Genomic DNA, 19,263 nt, shown 5'->3' with positions numbered 1-19,263 from the left:
CACCCTCTCGCTAGGGACAGAGGTAGCATATACAGCCAGGTAGCGCTTTGCTAACATGGCAACATAAGGATATTAGGCGTTTGTAATAGCTTTGGCTCGGTCTGAACTTTTTGTGAGTGGTGGAGGCTTAAATGCTAGCGGGAGTTGGGTTTGCACTTCAATCTTTTTTGTTTTTGGTACCGGTGATATTCACGTTCGGGTGATGCCTTTTCAAATTATGAGTGTGCAAGTTTGATGTATATCCAGCCGCGAAAACCAATTTTAGTTGAACAATGCCGACAAACTGCAGCTTTGGTTCGGTCCACCTGTCTTTGTCCGTCATCCTTGTACGTAACTGCGAAACCAAAATGTTCCCAAACCGGAGACTTCAATGATGCTGGAGGATTTTCGAGCTCAACTTTATCTGCGTTCGCCATTTCGCCAGTTCCTGAAATTACTGACTAAATTTGAACGTATCCTTCTGACCAGCTCTCATAGCATGCCTCTCGTCCAATGAAATGACTTGTTCACTCTATGACGCGTTGAACCCAATATGAGCAAATTACTCTGAATGCTGCGACGCAGCACCTGAGATTACTTCCAAGAAGTTGTTCACGTTCTCAATTTTTTACGTTTAACGTTATATTCGTTCGGTTATAAAACGGTTACCAAGTGTGGCAATATGAAAGAAAAATACACACTCTAATTTAAATAGTTTTTATTAGTAAATAATGATGTTCGAAATAAAATAGTCCCTCCGTTGCCTTCTGCACAAAACATAGTGCGACGTGGTTTCTATGCAACAACACTAACAGCTGGCGAACATATTAGACAGAGAGCGTTGATCCATTATTTGGCTGTTTATTTACATGAATGTGTATGCTGCCGTTTATTGTGCACCCACTGAAAAACTGTCCAGCATCAGTAGCATGGCTTACGTGGTCACTTGTATAGGTTGAGGTTGTTCTAGGCTGTTGCTTGGCGTGGTGAAAATATTGCTCCACTTTCTCCGGTCCCCGAGATTGGGCTTCCAGTAGTTCTGGAGAGAGCTTTCGCACCTGTGGCCACTAACGGTCATAATTTCTCTTTGTTTCAAGACCCGCATCAGAAAAGCTTTTGAATGGTGTTACTTTTCCACTTGGTCTACCTGCTCTTCACGTAGCTCTGCATGCCGTCGTTTAGGTACTTTTTTTTTCTGGAGATAGGCACTGCTAAATCCACTCCTCCATAGTAAGACCCCCCCGGAGGTTGAAGTTAATCTAAAATGTTTCCATCTTATGCTTTGTAAGTTTGTTTCGTAACGGAAGAAATTTAAATATATTTATAAAACTGACAAGTCAAATCAAGCAATCTGATTGGTCGATAGTGTTTTTGCGGACCTCTTTGATTACAGATTTGAGAACATCGTTGCTTGCTTTAAAAGTAGCACAATTCATTATGTCAAACCTTGGAAAGTGTCTAGATATCCCTGCCCTAATGCCAAAGGAACTGCACGCTGAATATGTTTTGCCCTTTGATGTCTATGTCTGGACCGCCGCGTAAAAAGGAGGCTTTCTGCCCCGTTACTTCTCCGCTGCAGGCAGTTTGCTTTTCAGCCCAACGTTATACTGTTTTTCTCAGACGCGGAGGGATACTGACTTGTTGTGAAAAGTAGCTTACAATTCTACCCGTGGTATACGCTCAGTATATCACGGCTAAGAACCAATCAGGTTGCTTGATTTGACTTGTCCGTTTTATAATCGAATAATATATTGTAGGGCCATACCTATATAAAACATGTCTGTGAAGTTTTTTTTTCAAAATACCAAACAGATCATGCATTTTAGCCATGCCTCATTTCGCTCTCTTTGCGCTTTTTTAGCCCTGTTTTTGCAAGGGGCTGAATCTGAGAAGTCTTCTTGGCTGCTTTTGTGGCAGACTACAGCGCCACCTACAAGCCTGGCATATGTACTACAGCGTCTCCAGCGCTTTCGAACGGCAATGGCCGTGGCTGTGTCCTTCTGATAGGTGGAGAGTTGCCCATATAGGCGGAGCTTCTCGTTTCTGACGTCAGAGAACTTTCAAATCTGGATCAGTCTGTATCAGATCCGTTGCAGCCCTGTTTTGAGAGATTTGGGATAAGAGAGAGGGTTGAGTTCCCTCACACACCGGGGACACATATTCATGTATAAAAGACGTGCAAAAGTGCCTTTTGCATGATAGGTCCCCTTTAAGTACAATACTTGAGTAAATGTACTTAGTAACTTCCCACCTCTGTCCATGAAGTATCTCATGTCTCATCAGAGTTAAATGGAAAAAGCTGATTGACAGTGAAGTCAGAGAAACTTTGATTGTTCCAAGAAAGAAGATTGAAGATCATGTGTTTAGACGTATATCACCTTTCTCACCATTCACCAATGTTATTCTTAATATGTCTGTGGTGGTTCCACGTGAAGCATTAAAAATAGCTGCTGCTTCAGTACTCCACAGCTGTGTGTTTTAGTTTTCTGTTGACTCTGTAAACCGACACCTCATTTGCATTAAAGCCAACAGCTGGCCAACGGAAAGGGCAGTTACACCTGTCTGTTCACCTGTCTGTTCACGTGTGTGTGTGTGTGTGTGTGTGTGTGTGTGTGTGTGTGTGTGTGTGTGTGTGTGTGTGTGTGTGTGTGTGTGTGTGTGTGTGTGTGTGTGTGTGTGTGTGTGTGTGTGTGTGTGTGTGTGTGTGTGTGTGTGTGTGTGTGTGTGTGTGTGTGTGTGTGTGTGTGTGTGTGTGTGTGTGTGTGTGTGTGTGTGTGTGTGTGTGTTACTTCAACCCACCTGTTCAAACATTGTTCTGTGTGTGTTTGTCTATCAGGACAATGAACCTGTAATGAGGAAATGTTTGAATATGTTTGTTATTTGGTTGTCCAGGTGTACGAAGTAGTTGTCACCATAATGGTAACTTTATAAGATACTACAGTTTTCAGACTGAAACAACTAATAGCAATGCCGGTGTTACAAACCTTACATTTAAATAACCATTCAGTTATCAAAGTTAAACATACCTTATCATCCTTAGAGAGGCAATTTGTAGCACACCACACAGGCAATTAAGATAGATATAGATACATTGAGAGAATAATTAGAAAACAAATTGAATAATGATGAGTTGCGGCCCTAAACACATCATGTATCTGCATCTGGGTGTTGCAGCACTGTGCTGTGGGCTGCATTATCAGAAGGGCAGCTGACAATGGTTCTATTGGCTGAAAACATCAAGCCAAGTGCTCAGCAACTGTTAGCCCAAAGAGATATCTTTAAATCGTTCAGCATTACTTTCATGATGTCCAATCTTAATGTTACACTGGGAAAGAAGGAGAGTGTTCTTGTGATGAATTTGCCTTCATTTAAAACACTGCCAGACTACATCTTACATGTTTTACAATCGCAAAATGATTTGAAAGAGAACACTGCCAAAATAAATGACAAAGCTTTAGAGATTTCTGCCAAAATAATATTGATGCGAGTAAGTAATATGCAATGTGGTTTAACTTGTATTAGCTTGATTATCAGACTGAAAAAACAATTTAAAGACATCCCCTTGGACTTAGAGAAACTAGAATGGACATTTTTCACTATGATCTAACATTCATTACATTACGAAAAATGTTTGTGTTTTTGATTGTGGCACTTTTCACTCTGTGAAAAAACTCAAAACCTGCTTTCTAGAAATGAAATTTTCAGCATAAATGTTCACCTTTTAGTATATATTAGGGATGTGCATCTCCATCACTGAGGCCGATGTTATGCGCATCTCGATACGTTGCCAACGATACGATATATTAACGATACATTTGAAACACCAGACGATGCGATACGATACGATTCACCCCTGTTGCGATACAGTTCGATATGATTTGATTCAACATTATGCGATTCGGGGTGATACGATACGTTTCAACTAGGGATGTTAAGATTCACCGATTCACATCGGTGCACCGGCATGAACGTTCAAGATGCGAGTGCACCGGTTGAAAGAGTGCACATCGGCTACAGTTTGGGTTGAACTCACGATGCATCGATTGTAGCGTCTTTGCATCAGTAAAAAAACTATTCATTCATATAATATCCCTTCATCCTGTAAGCACTCCGCAGAGACGATCTTTGATCTTTGCTCCGCACTACGGAGGACGGATTTTTCAAGAAAGATGGACAACTTGAAAAATGAGGCTAGTATGACGTGGGGTCTGCGTCTGAAAAGAGAAACCTGAAAGTTAGACTATGAGTGAAATCACTCAGTGAGGTGTTCTGTCAGAGAGAGTGGTGTTTAGTTTACAGCAGCCTAGATTGCCAATAATAGTTTAAATGTCTTCCTCACTGTAAGCAGTTATGAAATACCTGTTTGTGAAAGGTTATTTGTATTCTTCATTGTTTATATAGAACCCACTGCTTTCTGCTCACTGGTGAGTTAGCCTATGGATGAGTGTTAAGCACATCAGGCAGCAGCTGTATGGGCATGGCACTATGGTAGTTGTTATTTGCACATTGTTAATCATGGGCAATGCATCCTTAAATTGTTTAACTGTGAGGTGTTATAACATTGAACTTTACTCTGGAGACAGAGAACACTACTACACTTGTGAAAAGGCCAGTTTGTGAAAGGTCCAAGTGTTTGTTTTTTTTAAGGTGAAAAAGAAACAGCATGATGCGATGCACAGTATTAGTAGAGAGAACCAAATATGTGAAGCACTTTTTTGTTAATGTATCATTTGCTGCATATAAGGAATAAAACAAAATCCTCTGTTGTACCATATTGAATTGTATCAAGTACTTTAAAAGTAAAAGTACTTTGTTCTGAACGTACACCACTATAAAAATCAGAAGGCGACATATGAACGTTACTTTATTACTGTTAACGATTAAATAAAGTTAACACTTCACAGTGTATCTGAGTTGTCTGGGGTTTCTTAAACGTTTTAAGACATGTATGAATGGTGATAAACACAGTGATAGATGTATAGGCCTAACAAGTTATGCAGATGTTGCACCATTTTATTTTATTTTCAAATATGTTCATACAATCATACGTATTTGGATTCATGTGAATAAATACATGTGGACAGGAGGGTGTGTGCAAGCAACCATAAGTTCCACTTTACTTTTTTATTTCAATTCTAACCTTGGTAATAGAAAATAGTTTCCCTGTTGTCCACGTTCATAAAGCCCCCTTTTTTTTGGACAATTCTACCCAAACCTCAGTTGGTGGTAAACAGAGCCCGGACCTTTACCTCCCTCAAGCCTCTAGCACAGGGGTCAGGAACCTTTTTGACTGGGAGAGCCATAAAAGCCAAATATTTCTAAATATATTTCATTGAGAGCCATATAGTATTTTTAAAATATAATAAATTAAATATGTCTTACTTTTAATGCGACTTCTGGTGCTGCATGGTTTTGCTGATGGCCTTGTAGTCTGGTTCATACGTGGTGAGGTTGAGCTTCATGCAGGCGTTGAGGCTTCCATCAGTTAAACGTGAGCGTAGGTTGGTCTTAATGTTCCTCATATGCGAGAATGACTGCTCACATGCATATGTAGAGCCAAACATGGTCAATACGGCAATACTCACACGCTGCATTGTGTGGTATGTCACAGGAAGCTCGTTCCAAGTTTTAAGAATCAGCTGGTCTTCAGGTTGAAGATTTTTCATTTTTGTCCACTTGTGTTCCCTCGCCAGCTCTGCTCGCTGTCGCGCAAGACTTTCCAACTCTCCATTAAGTGACTTGAACTTACTCATCCACATGTCTGATGCCTTCAGGTCAGCAACTTCCAGCTCAAAGTCTCCCGGGGATGCATGTCAGGTCGATTTTGTCCACTGCACACTCATGTGGATGAGTGATGAACTTGAAAAGACCAGTGCGCGCACGAAATTCTCCAAAACGTGCTTTGAATGACTGCAGGAGATTGGACGTAAAGCCAGCTAGCTGCTGGAGATCCAGATGTTGAGTGGAGTCACTTGCTAAGCATGCATCTCTAAATTGTTGCAGTCTTTCAAAGTGCAGAAGACGACCTGTTTCAATGTCCCTGAGAAAGACTTCCAGCTTGCTTTCAAATGCAAACACTGCTTGTTGAAGGGATGAGATTGTATTTCCAATACCTTGCATTTTCACATTGAGCTGGTTCAGATGGCCAGTTATGTCAACGAGATAGTGAAACTGCAGGAGCCAGTCAGTGTTGTCTAGCTCGGGATGCTTGACGCCTTTCATTTCAAGAAAAGTCCGGATTTCACTCAGGCAAGCTGCAAAACGGCTGAGCACCTTCCCCCTTGACAACCAACGCACGTTGCTGTATAAAAGCAGACCGGGATAATGATTCCCAACTTCTTCTAACAGAGCTTTAAACTGGCGATCATTTAAAGCTCGGGCAACAATAAAGTTGACCACTCAAATGACCAGCGACATCACCTCACCAAGCTCCTGGCCACACGTCTGAGCGCAAAGCGCCTCCTGGTGCAGGATGCAATGAAAACTTAGGATGGCTCTCTTTTCATGTTCACGGAGAAGCGCTACAAATCCTTTGTTCTTCCCCAACATACAGGGTGCACCATCAGTACAGACAGAAATAAGTTTATCCATCGGTAGTTTTTTTTCTTTAGCAAACTCCATAAAAGACGTGAATAAATCCTCTCCTCTTGTTTCATTGGCCAAACAGCCAAGCTTTCCTCACGCAGTGTGTCACCTGCAGCATACCTGGCAATTATACTGCACTGAGATAGATGGCTAACGTCTGTTGACTCATCTAACGCGAGAGAAAAGTATGTCCCGGCATTTATGTCCTTAATTTGTGTTTCCTCGACTTGATTTGCCATCATGATGCTACGATCGTGCACAGTTCTTGCTGACAGGAGCATGTCTTTTATTCGTTTGATTATCTTGTCTTTATTTGGGAAGTCATCAAACAGTTCATTGGCCACATCAAGCATGAATGTTTTGGCATACTCGTCATCTGTGAATGGCTTTCCATCCCTTACTATTGCCAAAGCTCCCGCAAAGCTAGCGGAATTCCCGTCACCTTGCTTGGTCCACACACGTAGTTACTGCTGACTCGTCTGCACTCTCCGCTCTAGCTCCTCGCATGCCCTTTTCCTGCTGTCCCCCGCTGGATATTTCGATGCAAATGAAGCATGGTGCGTATCGAAGTGCCGCTATATATTTGACCGTTTCATCGATGCAATTTTATCATTGCATATTAGACATACCGCAGATCCTGCTCTCTCCACAAACGCAAATTCCTCTGTCCATGCAGCAACCTGGAATGCACGGTAATCATCGTCTTTTTTTCTTTTCGCCATCTTTTCCGTTACAACCCACGGGTGACCCGTGACCCGTGACATTTATCTTCAAAACTAATTTCTATTTACTTTAAAATTACACAGTATTATTAAGAAATATCACAAGTATTTTAAAATCAGTTCCAAACTGATTTTTTTTTTTTTTTTTTTTTTTTTTTTAAAACTCAAAATTGTCTGGGAGCCATATGCCATCACCAGAAGAGCCATATATGGCTCGCGAGCCATAGGTTCCCGACCGCTGCTCTAGCAGGATGTCCATGTGTGAAGGAGATACGGAGGCGTTCTCCTCATTGGTGCTCCGATCTGTTCCCTCCACCTCCATGAACTTCTTCAGGGCTCAACGCTAACTTTTAAAAGTGGTTGCCAGGCTGGCAACCAGGCATCAGCTTTTGGTTGCCAAAACTGAAAATACAGTTGCCATTTTTAGACACCTTATATTTTAAATAATTAAGATACTATACAGTTATACATCAACTTAATAATGAACATGTGACACAAAAGAATGTTCAAATGCTTTACAATAAGTAATTAACACAATTAATTTAAACTTAAGTGGTAGGAAACTTGTCCACCCTCAATTGCTGGTATGCAAAATACCAGTAGTGCAGCTGTTGTTCTTCACAGATCCCTAGTTTCTTGGTAATCCGTTGTCTCCCTTTCAAAAGTGGGTTTTCCTGACCCTATTTTGGTAGTAATAAGATCGGGACTCTTATTTTGAAGGAACATTTAACGGAAGTGAATGGACAACATTCCTCTTTGCTTTTCGTTTGGGTTCACCTTGCGCTTTATCAGTTGAATCACTTTGAACATTTGTTTGAGAAGTTGAGGTGTTGGCTAAACTTTTTACCCCACAGTCAAACAACTTAATTTGCTTCGCCATTTTTTGTAAAACGAACACACGGCGCACCGCGCACGCGAGTAAACGTGCATCGCTTTCTGGCTCCGTAATCGCACCAATGCACGTGCAACTTAAGTATCTGGTTCCGACTGGTCACAACAATAATTAAATATCACTCTTAATACAACAAATAACTAACATTTATCTATTTTGGGGTGCAAATTTTTCTTTTTGCTGTCCTTATTTCTTTATGTTAAAAACTGGTTGCCACTGATGGCAACCAAAGGCCAAGAAGTGGTTGACATTTTTTCTGAATGGTTGCCAATGGCAACCGTTACTGTCGAGCCCTGTTCTTGTCTCTCTGACTCTCTGACATTGCTATGTTTGATTTTAGTTTGTTGACATTGTTGCCCTGTCTTTTTGTTCTCCTCAGCTGGATGGGGACACCATGTTCCTGGGTATGTCAGAAGCCGGCCATGACTTTGCATCAACCAATCAGGTTAGTGTTTATGTGTTTGTTTCTGCGTGTGTGAGATAGAGCCTGAGCGAGGGCCCTCGGAAGCCTTTCCTCTGACATTTCCCAGGTTCTAATTTCATTGAGGGAACTAATTACTTGTGAAAGTGTTGTAACATTCCTCAACACAATTGGTTGTTCTGTATGTTGTCAAAACACTCCACATAAGTGGAATCACTAAGGTGTAAATGTGAACCAATTTGCTGCAAACAAATACATTGCACTCCTGCAAATAAATACATACTTTTTTGGTGTGCAATGATAAAAATTGTGCAAGTATATCAAATTAAGCGTCTTTGAGCATGAGGAAAAGCGCTATAAAAATCCCATGTATTATTATTAATATAATTTTTTACACTCACATGATTTTTGCAGTGAGCTCTTTTATATGGTCCCCGAGCTAATTCTATAAACAAACGACATCCCGATCACATGGCTGCGCATCACCAGCGCTAAGCTAAAGGCTAATGTTGGGCATGATGACGCTTAATAGTCTCATTTTTTGAAACAAAGAAGCTGTGGACATTCACCAGTTGGGTATTTACTGACATATTTTATGTCGTTAAACACAGTTGTTCAAGCTTTAACAAAAAACTGGATGTGGCAAATGCTGAGTAATTTCTGGCTTTAAAGGGGACCTATCATGCAAAATGCACTTTTTGATGTCTTTTATACATAAAGATGTGTCCCCGGTGTGTCAGGGAACTTACGCAGCGTCAGAAAATAAAACCTTTTCTCTTCCTCCGTACCCAAATCTCTAAAAACGGGGGTACAACGGAGCTAATCCAGATTTGCGTCCGATATGACGTCATATCAGAAACGTTGCTATCACAAACAATATGGTCGGTGTTTACATTAGCATCGCTAAAACTCAGGGCTAACCTGTACTGGAGAGCATGTGTGTGAAGAAGCAGGAAATAAAAAGGAACTCACCTTGTGGTATAACCGGCAAGAGAGAAAGCCTTTGAGCTCCATACTGTTTCAGAAATAATCCTTGATAATCCATGATATGGCGTTTCATCACAGCAGTGTCTGCCGGTAGCATCTCCCGCATGAGCAGGCATAAGCTCCGCCCCTCTTTTTGTATCTATTTGTTAATTTTTTTAAGCTTATTACCCAAAATCAGCACTTTTGAAACAGGAGGTGAAATAGAGGGATATGAGGGTTAGAATGGCTAGAATGGGTGATCTGTTTGGTATTTTGAGCAAAACACTTCATAGACATATTTTTTTATATATCTGAGATTTGTGCTATTGCCTAAAGATAGCATGATAGGTGACCTTTAAGGACTAATGTCTGCACCACTGTTATTCTACAGAATATTGTTGTTGATGTTTTCTTTATGATCATTGGGTTATGCCCAACTGTGTCTTTGAACTCACCTTTAGCTATCTCAGTCTTTACAGTTATTTACAGATGATTTAAACCAATATGTTTTCTCCCAACCTGTTCCACTAGGGGTGTAACGGTACACGTACCCGTACCAAAATTATTCGGTACGGGCCCTTCGGTTCGGTACACGTGTGTACCGAAGTGTACCGAACGAATATAACGTTAAACGTAAAATATTGAGAACGTGAACAACTTTTTGGAAGTAATCTCAGGTGCTGCGTCGCAGCATTCAGAGTAATTTGCTCACATTGGGTTCAACGCGTCATAGTCATTTCATTGGAGGAGAGGCATACTATGAGAGCTGGTCACAGGGATGCGTTCAAATGTAGTCAGTAATTTGAGGAACTGTCGAAATGGCGAACGCAGATAAAGTTGAGCTCGAAAATCCTCCAGCATCATTGAAGTCTCCGGTTTGGGAACATTTTGGTTTCGCAGTTACATACAAGGATGGTGGACCAAACCAAAGCTGTTGGCAATGTTCAACTAAAATTGGTTACGTGGCTGGCAATACATCAAACTTGCACACTCATTTGAAAAGGCATCACCCGAACGTGAATATCAGCGGTACCAAAATAAAAAAGACTGAAGTGCAAACCCAACTCCCACTAGCATTTAAGCCTCCAAGCCTCCACCACTCGCAAACAGTTTAGACCGAGCCAAAGCTATTACAAATGCCAAAAATCCTTATGTTGCCATGTTAGCAAAGCACTACCTGGTTGTATCTGCTACCTCTGTCCCTAGCGAGAAGGTGTTCTCCACAGCAGGAGACATTGTTAGTGCCAGCAGATCTGCCCTTTCGGCAAGCAATGTGGACAAGTTCATTTTTCTTTAAAAAAACATGAAAATACAATGACAAGCAAGTCATAATGTCAAACTGGCTGCTTAGGTACTAGTACAGTACAGTTCAAATACAGATTATTTCAGTTCATCGAAATGCTGCACCTTAATGTTTATTTTATTATATTTTGTATTTATTTGAGTGAATACATTATTCACAGTTTAATAATAATTAAAAAAAAAAAAAAAATAGTTTATGTTTTGTGATAATTGTTTCTGCTGTACCGAAAAAGTACCGAACCGAACCGTGACCTAAAAACCGAGGTACGTACCGAACCGAAATGTTTGTGAACCGTTACACCCTTATGTTCCACAGATCAATATCACTGACTGAATTAAACCTGAGGCACAGAAAGCATTACCATGATCTCTCTAAGCTTTCTCTTTTCTTACACAAAAAGAGAAATACTGTAGTTATTAGTAGTAGTTATATATTCGATTGTAGTTTCTTTGTTTGGGCTCTGCGATAGATTTAGTTAGCTTATTTAACTGATAATATAAAAACAAAAGATTGAACATTATGTAATATAATCAAGTGTTGAAGGATATAATTATAATCTGTGTTGATGTTGGACATGTTAGCAGGAATACTGTTTCCTTTAAATAATGCAAGGTAAGATGCTATTATCAGAATCAGAATTCCCTCATTTGTCCCTCAACTGGGCAATTTAGGAATAGCTTGCAATAGCAAGAGTGCAGATTAAATAAAAAGAGTATACTTGCATATTATATAAAAAAGTAGGCAAACGTTATTAAAAATAAAACCCCTGAAAAAACTAATAATTACAGTATGCAGTATAGTTTAAACAATGGTGATCTATTTGATGAGGAACTTTATCATTCATTGGGTGTTTTTTTTATTAGTATTTATCCTTTCTCTGAACACTAATCCTGGACTGCACACTGAGCAGCGATGAGTCAGAAATCATGGCGACAACTCTTCCTCACTGTAATGACTCTCTGACCTCATTTTCACACAGCTCAGTGGAAATGCATCCAAGAAGCGTTCAAGAATGATTAAAACCCAGGACGCACTGCGGCCAGATGTTGAAAAAGTGTTACTGCATCTATCCCACCAAGATGTTGCCTTCACTGCCCTAACAGAGAGTCTGTTAGCAGACTGAATATCTGAATACATCCAGGGGCTCTCTCCGCTGTCCTCATTGCTACAGATGATTCAAAAAGGAGACATAAATATCATCTGATTCCTGGTCACATCAAAAATGACCCAGAGCCTCTGCAGCTTTAATTCTGACTTAATGTAAACTGCAGCTTAGATAAAAGAAATAAATTCACTATTCCATCAATGTTTAGGTCCTAAATCTGTATAACCCAAACCGTAAATTGGGATTTTTAAAACTTAACTAATAGACCGTATTTGCCTTTATTTTTAAACATATACAGTAGAGTACAGAAGGGGCCAAGCTTAACACAATATTCTTCAAACTTAAAAAATTGGGTTGACTTTTGCTGAACACGCATATGAATGATACATTGGTTTGTGTTTCAATTGTCTTCAAATGTATGATTGAATATTAATCTATGATCAAAGTATCATTATTTTCAGCGTAACTTTTATTATGAGTTGTCAGGGACCAAGCAGTAAGACAACAGAACACAGGAGTGGTTTAAATAAACTAGGGTTTTTATTTACCCAAAAATCCACAATACATCATATAATAACAAGGCCTATAAAAGAGGTCAACAGAAAATACCTCAAAGAAACATAACAGGTGTTAACTCAACAAAACTGACCTGCTACAATGAAAAACCAAGGAACCTATATAGTGGCTTGGCCAAACCACGTTGAACCCAAGGGATAATTAATAGTCACATCATACACAAAGGACACCGACAAAACCCAAATCCTCCCTTTGACATGGAAGCAGGTGGTTTGTCCCAATATGTCCCAATTGGCTCCTTGCAGTATTTATGAGTCCTCAGCGCTCAGCCACACCCTTTGCTGAACCAGGAAGTAACTATGAAGGTAGATATGGTGCAAAATGCGAGAGCGTGTACAACCTGATGTGAGCACTTGCAAAAAAAAAATCTGAGCTTGTGTGCATACATTTACACTTGTATAAAATATCCACGTAACTGTGAACCAAATGTACACTTGTATAAAATATCCACGTAACTGGGAACCAAATTTGAAGTCACAGAAGAAGAAAAAAAGTTGTGTAGCTTGTAGAAAAAAAATGAACTTAGTGATGAAATATTCACTTGCAGAAAAATACATATTTTTAAATATATTTTCCATTACAACTGCAACTTGGTTATTACAACCTCTCAAATCAGTCATTACAACTTGACGAATCTGCTCTGTGGCAGTATAAATCGATGAATCTGCGGTCTTGACTTTTGCTACACTTCTTGCGATAAATGTGTCGCAAAAGTAATTTTCATCTGTAGATGTGGGGGAGGGAGGGGGGTTGGCGCGAAGGGGCGGAGCAATCAGAATGACGAGGCTTGGGTCAGTCACACAGTCACAGCCATAGTCAGCCAGGTCGTACCGGATGACTGCGGGGCTAACGGTTCGTGTCGCTACCAGTCCGCTGACATGGCGCGTCAATCAACGGTAAGTTTTGCCCATTACTTGCCCAGTATTACTTTGAATATTATTATTGTGATTGAGGATTAAATCCGCTTTGAAGACCACCGTTTTATATCGTGCAGTTTAGCGGCAAAATAACGTCAGTTAGCCAGCTAACGCTAGCTTTGTTGAGTTTATGCTAGCTAAACAAATAGTGGTTGTAGTCTACAGCAGTAATTAATATATTATAGCCTACTGCTTTGGCACTAACGGTTGATAACCGTTTATGAAAATAAAACCAATTGAACTGTACTGAAATAATGACACGTTTTATAATTGTATTGGGCTCCTGCTGTGTTTTTAAAGCCTTTGTAAATTATCCATGCTATTTTCTATTTAGAACAAAGACTTCAGCATCTTAAAATCCCTTGACGTTTGTATGCAATTGTGCTAAATTCAACACTGGAATCAAGCAAATATTAATATGTTTGCATGACATTAGTTATTTATATTTTGCCATCCCTTAATTATACGTTTAATACATTTAAGTCAAGCTAGGTACATGTGATGGTAGCTAGTTAGTGCTCTTACATGTGAGGCCTCCTCCAAACAGCATAATAACCAGACTGTATCATTAAAACTAAGTACCAGTTCTAGATCCTTGACTTTAGACAAACACTTCAAAAGACAACATGTATTTAAAGACCAATCTTTATTTGAAGGTGCCTCTTAACCTGATATATTAGTTATACAGTAATAGTATTGACAATCTAAAAAACGGTTATCAACCGTTAGTGCCAAAGCAGTAGGCTATAATATAATAATTACTGCTGTAGACTACAACCACTACTTGTTTAGCTAGCATAAACTAAACAAAGCTAACGTTAGCTGGCTAACTGACGTTATTTTGCCGCTAAACTGCACGATATGAAACGGTGGTCTTCAAAGCGGATTTAATCCTCAATCACAATAATAATATTCAAAGTAATACTGGGCAAGTACTGGTAGCGACACGAACCGTTAGCCCCGCAGTCATCCGGTACGACCTGGCTGACTGACCCAAGCCTCGTCATTCTGATTGCTCCGTCCCTTCGCGCCAACCCCCCTCCCTCCCCCACATCTACAGGTGAAAATTACTTTTGCGACGCATTTATTGCAAGTGTAGCAAAAGTCAAGACCGCAGATTCGTCGATTAATACTGCCACAGAGCAGATTCGCCAAGTTGTAATGACTGATTTGAGAGGTTGTAATAACCAAGTTGCAGTTGTAATGGAAAATATATTTTAAAAATATGTATTTTTCTGCAAGTGAACATTTCATCACTAAGTTCATTTGTTTTCTACAAGCTACAAAACTTTTTTTCTTCTTCTGTGACTTCAAATTTGGTTCACAGTTACGTGGATATTTTATACAAGTGTAAATTTGGTTCACAGTTACATGGATATTTTATACAAGTGTAAATGTATGCACACAAGCTCAGATTTTTTTTCTGCAAGTGCTCACATCAGGTTTTACACGCTCTCGCATTTTGCACCATATATACCTTCATAGTAACCTCCCCCAATGGACATGGTAACTCAAGAAATAAAGAAAGTAATTAATACAAACAAATACTTGTGTTAGCTGTGCTAAAATGTTTGAAGTAATGTCAGATTACAATCAAATAAAGAGTTTATCATTTAGAGCAAATGTGTGGTGTTAATTGGCATGTTTTATTGTAGCTGCACTGAAGCAAAACTACTGAAGATGAGGATGCAGTGTAGTTGGTTTACCCTGTGTGGCAGTGGCCATCACATGAGTAAAGATTGTGTAATAATAATAATACATTTTATTTATCAAGCGCTTTATCAGGTGCTCAAAGACACTTAACAGAGATAAAAAAAGAAACAATGATTAATAGATAAGATAAAACGCCAGATTAAACTCGAGTTTATAAAACAACATTTAGCACATATTAAAAGACAATCTGAAAAGGTGAGTCAGTGGTCAGTGTCTTGGTATATTTGTATTAGGTTAATGAATTTATAACTGTCCAGAATGTCCTAAAATAGTGCTGCTTCAACTCCTGAGCCCCTGACACAGTAACAGGATAAGAAGTGAAGAGGATGGATACACGGGTGGACATTTCCACCGGAGAACCCCGAGTCCAGTGCACAAAGTGAGATTGAGCTTTAAGGGTAGTTGATGGTGTATGTACAGCTGTCGTGTCATGTCACCTCCATGCCATGACCAACGTATTAAAGATCAGCTGTTTTTAGATCACTAAGCAACAGTCCTGGAACAGCACTATGCAGCAAACACTGTTTTATATGGCTGTTGGCGTCACTGCTTTTAAATCCTAGTGAAGCCTCTGGAGAGGAACGTGTGTTTGTTAGTGCACACAGTTACCTCACCAGCCAGCACAGCCCATGTTAATAAGAAACACCATCAGAGATACATTATTCATAGGGTACCATGTAGGAAATATTGTATAGGAGTCTATGATTTGATGTTTTATTCATGGTACCATAAGAAGATGGGGAGTGGTGTGTGGAATAAGAATGTATGGCTTTATTATTGAAGTACCATTTCTTTCATAAAGTCAGGGGTTGTTGTGATGAATGTCACCAATTTCAGACCAGTTTAACCCTCTCTGCAGCAACATGATGTCTCTTCTTAACAACAATAATCATAATACAAATAAATAAGTAAGATGCAAGACCAATTTAAAAGAAGATGTTGCTAATAACACTGCAAAAATAAATAATGTAAATAAAAACCCATAAGATAAAGGAATACATAAAACATTATAAAAATAATAAAGATTAAAGGACCAATTTAAAAAACAAATCAAAAAACAAAACAAAAAAAACCATCTGCAAATCTTAGCTAAATACCCAGCAGGAACACTTTTGTTTTGTTTATTCAATGCATTAGTGTCTAAAAGTAGTAAAATGTACTAAAAGGAGGAGAGACAGGAGGAGGGGCTTAAGGGATACCTGATGTGTGCATGCTCTATGAGCTCATATACCGGTGCTTTTACTTTACATATTCAGTTGCCAGTTACTTTGGCATTAGGGCAGGGATATCTAGATACTTTCCAAGGTTTGACATAATGAATTGTGCTACTTTTAAAGCAATTAACAATGTTTTCAAATCTGTAATCAAAAAGCTCCTCAAAAACGCTATCAAAGCAGTTCCTGCCGTTGCTACGTTAGTTCAAAGTTTCAAACAGTAACAACGGACTATTTTTCTTAGCGGATGCATGTCAATTTATATCAATACAACTATTTTTTAAATCAATAAAATCATTTTCTAAATCCATAAAAGCATTTCAATTAATATTGGGAGTCATATTGTTACTTTTGTTGAGAATGTGGCCATGTAATAAGCGGGATAATGTGCAGCGCACCTTCATGCCGGTCTAGATCCCTCCGCTTCGCGTCAGGCTCCTGATCAGCCTGTCGGTGTTCTTTTCCCCATAATGACCGCGTCGCTGCACATTATCCCTTACATATGATTATATAGAGTCATTATTCATTTGTTTTAAAGCAGGAGGCGCAAACGCTTGCCTCGGGGAGGGAGAAAAAGAGCCACAGCGGAGAATAAACAGAAGGGCAACAATGCGCGGGAAGTCTTCTTCGCTGCTTTTGTGGCAGACTACAGCGCTACTTACAGGCCTGGCATATGTACTACAGCGTCTCCAGCGCTTTCGAGCGGCAATGGCCGGCCGTGGCCCAACCTCTCATTCCCCTGATAGGTGGAGAATTGACCACTAAGCGGAGCACCCCTTTTGTGACTTATAATAAATAATTCAAATCTGGATCAGATCCGTGACAGACCCTTTTTTTTTTTAGATTTGGGTATGGAGGAAAGGAGAGAGGGTTGCATTTTCTGACACTTTGTGAGTTCCCTGACACACCGGGGACACATATTCATGTATAAAATACGTACAAGAGTGCATTTTGCATGATTTGTCCTCTTTAAATCAGTAGAGGATGGATGTCCGCAGAGTGGCAGGCAGCAGGCTAACACTTAAACTGTGATTTCAGAATTAGATCGTTTGTTTTTCAGTCCTTTTTTCTAAGTGAAAGTAAAGAACACATTCATTTGTGTTGTTAAATGTGCAATACACTGCACAGCAGCTTTTAGACATAATGAAATTATATTTTTCCACTTCTCGCTGATGCTTTGTTTTCACTGAAAAGAGGGAGGGGCTTTAATTTTGGCAGGAAGTGACATAGCACTGCTTTCATCTATCCAGTTCTCTATTTACATCCATGGTACAGAATAGCGGGACTATTTCCTGGCCTGTTGCAGGTACTTCCTGGAGCCTCTGCCGGTTGACTGGAAATAGCCCTGTTTCCGGGCTTTATGCTAAGCAAAGCTAACCAGCTACTGATTCATGTCTAATGAACAGATGTGAGAGTAGTATTGATCTTGTCATTCAATTCTTGGCAAGTGCTAATAATCATTTTTCCCTAATATTGACAATTTCCTTGAATCAATATGGTGACTGCCAGCTCCTCAGTGTATGGTTGTAGAGATATTCTTCCAGGTGTGACTATATACATATTAACACATTAGTAGGATCCTGGTGTTAAAACTGAGCATGCTGATCACCACCCATAGGAAACATGTATTTTGTTGTTTCCTATAGAAAACACACTTCTATAAAACATGAACTGCTCAAACTAACCCGCCTGTTTGTGTGGTGTAGTGCTGATGATATTTGATGTGTTTGTCTTTCATCACTGCAGCTGGTTGTAACCTGCTGTTATCAGGGATTAGCTGTGGAGGGAATGAACCAGCAATTTATTTACAGCCTTTGTCTCTTGTCTCTCTCCTCCTCTGAACGACTCTCTAAATCTCTTTTTATTTCAACTCAGTTTAGTTGTAGCAGTTAGTTGGTGGAACATTTAAAGCATTGCTGGAAAAAGTATCCTGATTCTTTGCCTGAGTAAAAGTACTAATACCACACTGTTCAAATACTCAATTTCAAGTAATAGAATTGCTTCGAGAATGGTACCTAAGTTACTCATTTTTGAAAAAACTAAAAATGCATTAAATATTTTAAAGCAAAAGCAGCAAATCTTCACATTTAAGAAGCTGGAACTGAAATATTATTCAACCAAAAACGTAATGGCAAAATTGCTACAAATTAATTATCTGTTTACCCACTCATTTTTTTATTTACCTAAATATAATGTTAGATTGGGAAAATGTTTCCGTGGTATTGTGTGTCAAGAGCTCAATTTATAAAATGTGTGTGTGTGTCTCCCCCCTCTCTCCTTGTCCTTGCTCCTCACCATGACCTCTTCCTGTGACCTCTGACCCCTCCCTGGCCTCTGCGTCCATATCAACCTTTGTCTGTCTTTGTGATTTTTCCTGCAGTTTCGTGTGCCTCAGCCCCCCCACCCTCTCAGCAAGGTGACGCAATCCAACCAGCCCTCCCAGCACTGGAGGAGGGACACACACATGCCTGACACACACCGTCTGCCCTGGGTAAACACACGCACGCACGCACGCAAGCACGCACGCACACACACACACGCACGCACACGGCAATGTCGGGGCAACAAAGATGACTGTATAACAATTAACTCTCACACACAGTGATCACATTGGCTGTATCCTGGTGACACCACCTCTCATATTAATCAGCTGCTCCACCTTCTCTATAGCTTATATAAGCACTTGCCCTGATCCTTGCTACCTGTGCTACTTTGAATAAAACATTATCGTCACGTTTTTAGAGCTCGGTATCCAATTGGTTATAGAATGGTGCAGGGATAACGTATTTACCCGGAAGTAAGCTGCGCTCGGGTTCCCTCGACAAAAAAGCAATGGGATTTCTCCATAGGATTTTGGAAAATACCTCAAA

General features: G+C 39.8%; 1 protein-coding gene across 1 annotated transcript in view; it reads left to right on the top strand.

Annotated features, from left to right (window-relative positions):
* LOC307020420 (E3 SUMO-protein ligase ZBED1-like) overlaps window positions 1–18,884 on the top strand; it is a 35,500-nt gene extending 16,616 nt beyond the window's left edge. Inside the window, exons 4-5 of the mRNA XM_079651755.1 lie at window positions 8,558–8,623; window positions 18,774–18,884. Of these exons, the coding sequence (XP_079507881.1) occupies window positions 8,558–8,604 (47 nt within the window). The 3' untranslated portion in view covers window positions 8,605–8,623; window positions 18,774–18,884. The remainder of the gene's footprint in view (window positions 1–8,557; window positions 8,624–18,773) is intronic.
* Window positions 18,885–19,263: the final 379 nt, after the last annotated feature.

This window comes from Notothenia rossii (assembly GCF_949606895.1).
Source record: "Notothenia rossii genome assembly, chromosome: 9".
NCBI lineage: Eukaryota > Metazoa > Chordata > Actinopteri > Perciformes > Nototheniidae > Notothenia > Notothenia rossii.
This window is presented reverse-complemented; position numbering and strand designations above follow the sequence as displayed.